The 10,583-nt window shown below is 47.8% G+C and overlaps 1 protein-coding gene across 1 annotated transcript; it reads left to right on the forward strand.

The window, feature by feature from the left end:
- Positions 1 to 3,360: 3,360 nt before the first annotated feature.
- On the forward strand, positions 3,361 to 10,333 carry KCNJ8 (potassium inwardly rectifying channel subfamily J member 8). Its single transcript, XM_074166348.1, has 2 exons — positions 3,361 to 3,808; positions 7,502 to 10,333. Exons 1-2 carry the CDS (start codon positions 3,444 to 3,446, stop codon positions 8,400 to 8,402), a joined length of 1,266 nt encoding a protein of 421 aa, XP_074022449.1. The 5' UTR covers positions 3,361 to 3,443; the 3' UTR covers positions 8,403 to 10,333.
- The last annotated feature ends 250 nt before the right edge of the window (positions 10,334 to 10,583 follow it).

Below are 10,583 nucleotides of genomic sequence, written 5' to 3' on the forward strand. Positions count from 1 at the left end.
TCCAATCTGTGGTGACGAGGAAAACGATTATTGGCTTTGGTTTAGTCACGCTGGAGTCGTGCCAAGACTCTTTGTGTGTGTTTGGTGGGACCTCTTCCTATCTCAAGCTACAAAAAATCCAGCCTCTGCACGGTGCCCAATTAAGGGGGAGGAAACCTCCAGCAAGATAGCGGGGAATGAGTGGGGCTGAGAGGTCGTAGGAGTCCGATGCTCCCAGCGCTGCCAGCAGTTGCTCTTCCACCTGACCAGCTTGAGGAAGGTCCCTCCTTGCTGCCACCTGCCTTCAAGGACAATTTTGAACCATTTTGCCAAACCCAGCTGCTAATCCACACGCTAACTTTGTGTCACACGGCCCTCGTCACCGCCAGCAGAGGTGGGGCGAGGAGCACCCCAGCAGCAGCTCCTGCTCCCTCGCAGCCCAGCAGAGCCGAGGGGTCTCGGCAGGGCGAGAAGAGGCTGGGGCTGAGTACGGCCACCGTGGTGGGTTACGCTCTCAGGTGGCAAGTGAGTAAAAGTGACATTGCTTGGTGTTTCCGTGTCTCTCTTTATTAAAGCCGCGGATTTCAATAACTTCAGAGGGAACTGTGCAATTGGGCACGTGACATGAGTAAATTCGTCTCAGAAGCAAAATAATGCAATTCAAGGATCTTATGAAAAAGGAAGGGGGCTCCATGCAGTTCCCGGGGGACAGTTCTTTGTTTTTTGAGATGCAGCTAGCGGCCGTATTGGGGAACATCAATCTTGTTTCTAGCCCTAGCACGGAACAAATACTTCATAGGAGCTAAAAGGGAGAAAGGAGGAGGAAAAGGGTAACGAAAAGGAAAAAAGGGAATGCATTTTTTTTCATGTGTATTAAATCAGTTAGTTCCAATAATTACACCCAAGCGAGATGCACTTTTGGAGGCTGCATCAAACAAATGAGTCAGCCCCCCAGGACCAGTCTCTGTAACCCCATTTGTGGCAGGGTAACGTCCCCAGTTCTCCAAGCCCAGCCCATAAAGCGCCACAGGTGGTACCAATGACGCTGATCCTGCAGATACCTACCCAAGTGACTTTATGTTTGTGTACTCAGTGTCTGGTCAGAATCTAAAGATAATTGGTTCAGATCCTGATTTTTCAGACTGGAGCTGGTCATTTGCCTAAAGTTAATTTCTTACACAAATGTTTAGCTAATTGCCTAATACAACTGGGGCGTTGAGTTTGTGTCTTTTCTGATTACTGTGTATCTGCTGGGTATTAGAAAAAGATAGTGCTAGAAAAGTTTCCGGGAATCACTCATCTATTTAAAGTTGAGCACGTGCATGTGTTCAACAGGGTGGATATCTTCAAGCTGAGGATAACATTGCCTGTCAAATGCACCTTCCCAATTTTTCCAAGCCCGAATACAGAAGGAATTTCCAAGAAGGAAAACCTTCCTGATCGCAGCAGGCCTGCCAAGTGCTTCTTTCTTTCTCTAGTTTACAGAGAGAAGTAAGGTATTTTGTTCTGTATAAATTCTATATTGTATCGGTCATTTGCTTGAGTGATACACAGAAAAGTTTAGAAACCTCCCTGCTGCACACACACACATCCCTTGGGCATGGGGGAGTTAATCTGACACAATGAAATCTCTGCACTTTGCTTCATTAAAATCTAAATTTAGATCTTTTCATAAAGTTGATGTACTGTTTATTCTTCCTACTACAAACCCTAAGACTCTGGGAAGAAAAAAAAAAAAAAAAAAGCTGCAATTTCCAAGAATGCAAGTTTCCATTAAAGACAAGAGCCAAAACCGTAAACCTCGACCTGTGGGGAAAAAAAAATGAACTTCTGCGATTTCAGTGCTCAGTTTTTTGCCCTTGTGCGTAATTTCTCCTATCCCCATCCCATACACAAATACCCATCTGCCAGTGCCCATTACACCAGCTGGACATTGTACCGAGCCTGACTCCGTGCCCAACAAAGAGTTGTGAACCATGAAAAGGAATGTCTTTTTCTTTCTTTTTTTTTTTTTTCCCCGTTTTCTTTTCTTGCAGAAACAGGTAATTAAGTTTGTCTAAAGCAGCAAAGGCCATGGGATTCTGGCTCGGGTCCTCCCGACGCTTACGCACATGCTTCGCTTTCTGCCCGCAAGCCGTCTCTCTGAGACTCGAGGTCCGATAAAAGCTTAAAAAGGCACAACTCTTGGCTTACCAGAGAAGGGAGCGAGCCTGCCCCTGCCCAGCCGCAGCCGGGGGCTGGCTTTGCCCACCCAGCCAGAGCCGCCCCACCACCACCACCACCGAAACGGCACCAGCAGCCAGCGGGATCTTGCCCCTCCGCTGAATTTTGCGGGCCCCAGCCTAAAACGCCCCCCCAACCGCCCCATCTGCCGCGCAGCCACCGCTGGGCGCAAGGAAGCGTCTGCCTGCCTGCCTGTGCCCCGCACCGCGCCCGGGGGGGCTGTCCTGCACACACACACCCCCCCCCCCCGCCCGGCGCTGCGGGGCCGAACGCACCGGGCGCCCCGCTCCGCCCGCCCCGCTCCGCCCCGGCCCCGCCGCCTCCCGCCCCGCCGCGCTGCTGGGGCCGCGGCCGCGGAAGGGGGCCGGTTAAGCCCGGCGGTGTGGCGGGGGGTCCCTGGGAAGCGGCGGGGGGTCAGGCGGCCCCGGCCCTCCCCTCCCCCGGTGGGACGGGCCAGCCGCCGGGGAGCTGCAGGAAGCCGGGCTTTTCCGTAGGTTTTTTCTGTCACCCGTTTGGGGACAAAGTTTGGGAATAAAGGGAGGGTTTCCCCGCCTAATCCTGGAAAGGAAGGAGAGCTGCGAAGGGGAAATGCGACTACTGCCTGCTCCGTGGAGTCCCGCTTCCCGCCTCCCGCGCTTCCAGCTCGGCTCCTTCTTGTGATGCTTGCGGGGGACGGGGCGGGAGCTTTCGGCGGGGCTCCTGCCTGCACTGCGGGGCTAGAGCCCTAAGAAATGAGTCTCCGCGGTCTCTCCGCACACTAGCCTTGGTTCAAACCAGAGAAGTCTGATTCTTCGAGTCCCGAAGGATGCGAGTAACTTAGCACCCCGTGTCGCGGTACCCACCTGGGCACGGCTACTTCCCGGAGAAACAGCCTGAGGAACCAGCCCGTCGTACGTCACGTTACTTTACACCGTTTGCAAGACTGTTCCGCAGCCTCCCGTCCTGCAAAGAGTGTCAAAAGGGCACCTTCCGTTTCTGTTGCGAGCTGGTACCTCTCACTCACATAAAAATGATGGTCTGAAAGAGGGAGGGCACTGTAGAATAAGCAGTCACGCAGTGGCATTTAACGTAATGGTTGTTGGTGCAGGGGTACCTAACTGGGGCTTCTTGCTGCAGTGCACGGGGTGACACATCTGACCAGGTTCTCTCTTTTCGCAGGGTAGAGTGAGCCCTGCGGAGACAGCGCTAGAGGGACCACCCCCCATTTCGCATCCTGCTAAGTGGACTATGGTGGCAGGAAGATGTTGGCTCGGAAAAGTATTATCCCTGAAGAGTATGTGTTGGCACGGATCGCTGCCGAGAATCTGCGCAAGCCGCGTATCCGAGACCGGCCACGCAAAGCCCGGTTCATCGCCAAGAATGGGGCATGCAACCTGGCACACAAGAACATCCGCGAGCAGGGGCGATTCCTGCAAGACATTTTCACCACCTTGGTGGACCTGAAGTGGCGTCACACGCTGGTCATCTTTACCATGTCCTTCCTGTGCAGCTGGCTGCTCTTCGCCATGATGTGGTGGCTGGTGGCTTTTGCCCACGGCGACATGGACCCCAGCACAGAAAGCACGACAAACAGCACAAAGTGGACGCCATGCGTGACGTGTGTCAGGTAAAGTACAGTCAGCGGGCTGACGAAAGGGGGGGAACGGAGATGCCTGCTGTCCTGCCGATGCCTAAAATGCAGGTTTTGGTTTACATGAACTGTTGTGTTTGGTTGAGACAATTGAAAAGTGCAGTGTTTTCCTCTAGATTACGTAAATTCAGCAAGCCTTCCGGGCTTGGAAAATACTGTACTGTAGATTTCTTTGATTCCTTACAGGATCTGAAAGAGGGAGACCTGCTGCTTTTCATGTGTCTCCACAACTCTGTGGGTAACATACCTTGCCAGTCGAGATAAGAGCCTGCTACAAGAGTGGGTATGTGTTATATGTATTGTAACGTTGTCTATGGCAGCGGGAGCATCCCAGCGTGGTGCGAGCCACTCGCCGCGCCGGCAAAAGGTGGCCACCCCAAAAGCGGTGCCCGAGAGGCGGGGCGCTGGCCGTGGGTGCCAGGCAGGGCCAGCAGGGCAAGTGCCACTTAGGGCAAAACTTGATGTCTTTCAAGATGACTCTCATGAGACAGCTAAATCTGCGGTGCTTCAAAACACCTGGATGAAGCCACAGGCCAGCAGTCTGACAGAGGAGCAGTTTCCATGGCGTGCTTGACGTGTCAGACAGTGAAAACTTACGGGACTACTAGGTTGAATGTCACCCATAAAAGTGTTTCACTCTCCATCCCCAAAGCCACAACAATTTGCCAGGCACTGATAAACTGACACATACACACACGGAATTAGGGGAGTGTTTGTTAATTGGAGGTGGGGGATAGCGGTAAGAATGCTTTGCCATCACATCGGTAAAATCTCTTTTTCTAGCACGAGGTTTTTAAGCAGAACCCCCCTGATTCTGGACAGCCAGGCTGCCCCAGAGCAGCTGCAAAGGACTGGGGGGGGGAGCTGGAGGGTCCACTGAGACATCAGAGTGTCCGCTTCCCTCTTCTCCTTTCCCCTGCACATAGGTTTGGGGCACCTCACCGAGTTTGAAGGGGAACTGTATCTGGCTCATGAAGGAGTAGAGATTTCATTCTCCCTTTCTTTTGATGTTTTTTTGCTAAATGGGGATTTTCCAAGCTAAAGGAAATGCTAAAATTTTTCCAAGCTAACCTTCATTAGGTTGGGGAGTTGGGGCAGGAGAGAAGGGGGTTGCTGTCTTATTTCTTTTTTAATAACTGGCCACAGGCAGTAGCCTCTGAAATGAGACATCATGACCCATCTTGCACCCCTTGGGGTGTCACCCCCGGCGTGCCTGGGATGTGTGGGATTTGTCCAACCTGCATTAGCAAGTAGCTACACCCCACCTGTTCTTCAGGGTCAGCTGGGGGGACGTTCCTCTGCTTGACTGGTGGTCCCCTCAGCTCAGCCCACCCCATGGGGCTCCCCATGGGGCTCCTGGGCCACCTTGTAGAGCCTGAGCCAGCTGCCAAGGGCTTCATGCCGCTGGGATGAGGCAGCCCCATGGCGGTGGCTCTTCCAGGAAAGCCAGTAGCCTCTGCTGCAAGGACAACCTGGAGGGGTGTGAAAAAGCAGAGCAAATAAATAGGTGTAATTTTCTGGTTTAGCCCATGTCAAAGAACACACATCTCTCCCTCGTGCAAGGGTGAATCACCTCCCTGGGGTGATTCAGCCAACAGCTGCTCAAGTGTCCGTGTCCAAGCCATGGAAAATCTTTTCCCTTCATAGTGAAATACTTCATCTTGTTAAATCTGGCTATGGCTTTGGACAAAGTCATGAAATAGCAATATGATTGCTGACATTTTAGAGAATGGTGAGCTTTTAGATGTAAAATATATTTAATATTGCAATGGTATGTATGACAAAGTAATGGCAAATATTTTTTAACCTACTTCCCTGGGATTCAGGCTCACAGATATTTCACGAGAGCTTTCCTGGGTAGGTGCCATTACAGATTTATGGGACACCTGGTTTTGGAAATTTTAACCAGTGCCTAGAACTTGCATGGCACTTTAATTTTTCAAAGTACTGCAGAAATTTCTAAGCCTCACAGTTCTTTGCCTGGAAAGCAAATTATTATCCAAAGAGGAGAACTGTTAGACAGCTCTAAGGGGAAGGACCTGGGAATAGTGTGATTTTGAGTTTCTGGTTCCCTCTTCACATGGTCAAAATGCTGTACAAACTTGCTGCTTCAGTTACTTCCACTGGAAAAAGATGGATTCTCTTTTATTTATTTATTTTTTAAGAAGGAGCACTATTAAGGAAATCAGAATATTTACTCCACAGAGCTTCAAGTTGAATTAAGCTGGATTAAGTTTAAACCAGAGGCTTCATTCCGCATGTAACTAAATATTCATGAACGTAAGAAATCATTCCATGGATTCTATTAATTAACTCCCTGATTTCTTCAGAGTAAAATGCGAAAACAAACCTCTCAATACAAGGGAATCTGCCAAAGATTAAAAAAATACAAAAGGCCAAAAAAAAGACGAATTTCTTTCAAAGATATCTCTGCGGAGACTCCTGATTTTCTGAAAGATAAACTTTCTCATTCTACAGAAAATTATCCCTGATACTGCCTATGCTACTTTAATGTCCCCTCATGACCCCACGTTCACTGAAAATACAGTTAGGCAAAAAAAAAAAAAGGAAAAAATATTTAAAAACAAATTAATTGAAAAGCAAACCAAACCCAATGAATGGTTTAGAACCACCTTCATGGGCATTGCTGAGCATGGCAATGCTTCAGAGGTTGGTGGATTGCACTAGGTTAAAAGGGTGACTATGATATTAGCTCATATGAGACCCGATGTGTTGCAAGTCTACCAGATAAACCCCAAGGTACTGTTTTTATACATAAGAGACTGATGAAGGATGTATCTGGTTATAAAAGACCCTGGTATATACAGGGGAAGTGATATTGTAGACTACTGTAAGCGATGTATTTTGGAAAGTTTGTGGACAGCATCCTCTGACGTGCAGCACCATAGTATATTAGGGTAGGGGTGTTTAACTTAACTCACACTTCTACAGCCCACTTCTGTGTTGAAATTTTCCACCTGGTCTTGCCATGGCAGTGAGCTAAACCCAAACCCTGGGTCACGGTGTTGTCCTCCTGCCGAAACATACAGAGGGGACCGTGGAGGCTACTGGCCTCTCTCTCCAGCCTGATCCTGTGGCCCCAGTCGCAAGTCGAACAAAAGTTTGGGAAGTGTCGTGTATTTGGGAGTGTTCCCTTTCCCTCCAGGAAATCCTGCTAAAGGGGGTCATGACTCAGGTAGTATGAGTGAAAAGCTGCAATTTTCCCCATTTCCTTTCCTTGCACAGGCTGGTGGAACAATCTTGGCGTGGCAGCCAATTGCTCACTATTGCCAAAACCACTGCTGGCCACCAAGAGCTTCATGGGATGGAGAAGGTGAAAAGCCCAGGTGTTACAGCACTGTCAGCTAACGCAGTGGGTAGCACATGTTGCTGAACAGAGAATCTAGTGAGCTTCTCAAGGTCACCTAGTGTTACAGTTGGACTTTTGGGAGCTCAGGCTCTGAGGTCTTCCCTGTCACCATCAGATACTGCATTGATCATATAATAACAGAGTCACCAAGCATACAATGCTTTTGCTGGTGTTAACAGAAGGCTTAAGTGTACCAGGATTGTACAAATAGGTCTTGGCTTCTAGAAAGTATTTGTTAATAGCTTCTCAATTTGCATTCAATATCCTTGGAGATAACTTTGTACAATCTTCTTCTCCAGGTCTTTCACCTCTGCTTTCCTCTTCTCCATTGAAGTTCAGGTGACCATTGGTTTTGGGGGCAGGATGATGACAGAGGAATGTCCCTTGGCCATCACGGTCTTGATCCTGCAGAACATTGTTGGTCTGATCATCAATGCTGTCATGCTAGGCTGCATATTCATGAAAACTGCACAAGCTCACAGGCGGGCTGAGACCTTGATTTTCAGCCGGCAGGCGGTCATTGCAGTTCGAAACGGCAAACTCTGCTTCATGTTTCGAGTGGGAGACCTGAGGAAGAGTATGATCATTAGCGCTTCAGTGAGGATCCAGGTTGTAAGGAAGACTACGACCCCTGAAGGAGAAGTCATACCCATTCACCAAGTCGATATCCCTGTGGATAACCCCATTGAAAGCAACAATATTTTCCTCGTGGCTCCTTTAATCATTTGTCATGTCATAGACAAGCGGAGTCCTCTTTACGATATCTCCGCTGCTGACCTGGCACTCCAGGACCTAGAGCTCATCGTGATACTTGAAGGAGTCGTAGAAACGACTGGCATCACGACACAGGCGAGAACCTCCTACATAGCAGAGGAGATCCTGTGGGGTCACCGCTTTGTGCCCATTGTCACTGAAGAGGAAGGCGTCTACGCGGTCGACTACTCCAAGTTTGGCAACACCGTCAAAGTGGCGGCACCGCGCTGCAGCGCTCGAGAGCTTGACGAGAAGCCATCCATCCTCATCCAGACCCTGCAGAAGAGCGAGCTGTCCCACCAAAACTCCCTCCGGAAACGCAACTCCATGAGGAGAAACAACTCCATTCGGAGGAGCAACTCCATGAGGAGAACCAATCCCTCCCTTATCGTGCCCAAAGTGCAGTTTATCACGCCTGAGGGGAGCCAGAGTGCCTCAGAAACGTGACACACAGCTCTGTGTGAGGCCAGTGGGCTTCGGAAGGAGGTGGCACCCATGGTGTTTAAATGGTCTTTTACTTAAGAAAAAGAGAACACAAAGCAGAAAAGAACCGTGCAAGAACTATTTATTCTATTACTTACTGAAAGCACCACCTAATGGCGTTAGGAAACACTTTAGCACTTAGTGTATGAATTAATAAAAAATGGCACGTACGCTAAAGAAAACACAGTTCACTCATGTAATATAATGTGTATTTATACTTGTTTTAATGGCATGCTAATTTTTTTAATCATGTTTTCCCTATCGAGGGTCTCTTATCTTTTTCTGCCAGCTGTCACAAAATGTGTTTTTATCTATGTAAGTGGGTCACCCACCGGCAGGCAGAAGCAAGTGCTTTTTCAAAACTGATTTCAAACTCCCACAGATTTTGTGGGATATATTTGGATATTGATCTTTTTCGGATTAATTCCTTGTGCTCTCGAAAGGTGTAGCTAAATTCCTCGATGATCTCCCTGGAGAAGAGCCAGGATTTAACCTTCCGTTTTCCAGATCTTTTCTTTCCATTGCTTTATGGCAAAGGCATTTTGAGAGCAAATTCAGGTCAGCTGAAGTGACCGTGACCATCCCACAGGAAAACTGGTGCCACTCTGGGCAGCACCAGCAGAAGAACCAGCGAAACAGCACGACCTCTCGCAGAGCACTGCTCTTCTTCTCAGGGTGAGATACTCCACTGCGGGACAGCATGCATCTGTAACACAGCTGCAGCCCAAGCTGAGGAACTCAAGTCTTCCCAGCTACCACCTGAGCATCCATTTCACTGAAATTATTCAAGTTGAAAAAGCACATGCCTCTTTAACATCCTCTTCATACCAGTGGAAGACCAAATCTAGGTTTGTTTTCCTTCTGGATTCGTACGCTGAAGACAAGAAGTGCACTTCCTTCACTTAACAGTATTTTTTGTAGGATTAAGTCTGTCTGCTTCAGCAGAACGTTACCTTTTGCCAGTGGGGATTCATGAATGGGAATGAGAGGGAACCACGCCAATAAGATTAAAGATAGTATTTTCAAAACTATCTGAATAATTTTCAGGAGGACTTGGGCACTGATGCTAAATTACTGTTTTTCAGCAGTGTCTCACCTGTGGTTTTATACGACATGGCATTGAGAATTGGTGGCAAGCAGCTTTTCTCTTCAAATTAAAATAGGTGTTTAGTATCTGGATCCTTCCCAAAAATGTCATCACAAGTTTTTCTACAAGACTAAATAAATGTATGACAACTAATTGTATCACATTTGGTAATGCTAAATTGATGCATGCTTTTTTCCTCCACGAATAAGAAGTATAATGATGGACAAATTCCTGTTCAAATTTCTTACAGAAGTTACCGTATGTCTGTGGCTCAAGAGAAGTATTGGCCCTGTGCTGACTCTCTGAGCCACTCAACCACTTAAATACTTTTATAATTTTAAATATTTGCTTATTCCTATCAGGTGAAATAGTCAAAAGCAATGCTGGGTTCTCTTTCTCTTTGGAAGTCAGTTCCTCAAAACTTGTATGAACGGTTTGCAGGCTTCATGCGGTGTTGGGTGGTGGTGGCACGGAGGGACGTTGCTCTGTAGTGTAGGCTCCCTGCATTTGGAGCAGGTGCTCTCCAGAAAATAAACACTGACAAAATACTGCATCTGAAGCAGTAGCGGAAACTGAAGTTTCTGCTAAAAGCATTCATTCCCTGGCTTGCCCATTAATGCTCTGGAAGGATGGATGGTGAACATCTGGAGACATTAATCTGTCCATTGTGTGTCCAAACAATGAACATCTGTAGCTTCCAAGAAGAGTCAGAGCAAAGCATATACAATTTGTCTCTGGCCTCTGTTTCCAGGGCTGTGAATTTCTTTGAGGCTGTCTGTTTAATAAATGGTTAAGTCAGATGATGTACAAAAGCAAATAAAAAAGTGACAATACTGATTTCTTCTGTCTCTGATTTTTCTCTATTTCTTTTCCTTTTTTCTTTGTATTCTCCATTCATTCTTCTATACTCTTAGTCCTTGTATCCTAGTCTTTTCTATGGTCCTTTTGAGTAATAATTTGATATTATCTCAATTCTCTCTCAGCATTTCAGCCCAGATTTTTTTTTTTTTACCTGCAACTATTTTCTCGTTTTCTCCATAAGTACATTCTTCCTTCCA

Source organism: Numenius arquata, chromosome 2 (assembly GCF_964106895.1).
Source record: "Numenius arquata chromosome 2, bNumArq3.hap1.1, whole genome shotgun sequence".
NCBI lineage: Eukaryota > Metazoa > Chordata > Aves > Charadriiformes > Scolopacidae > Numenius > Numenius arquata.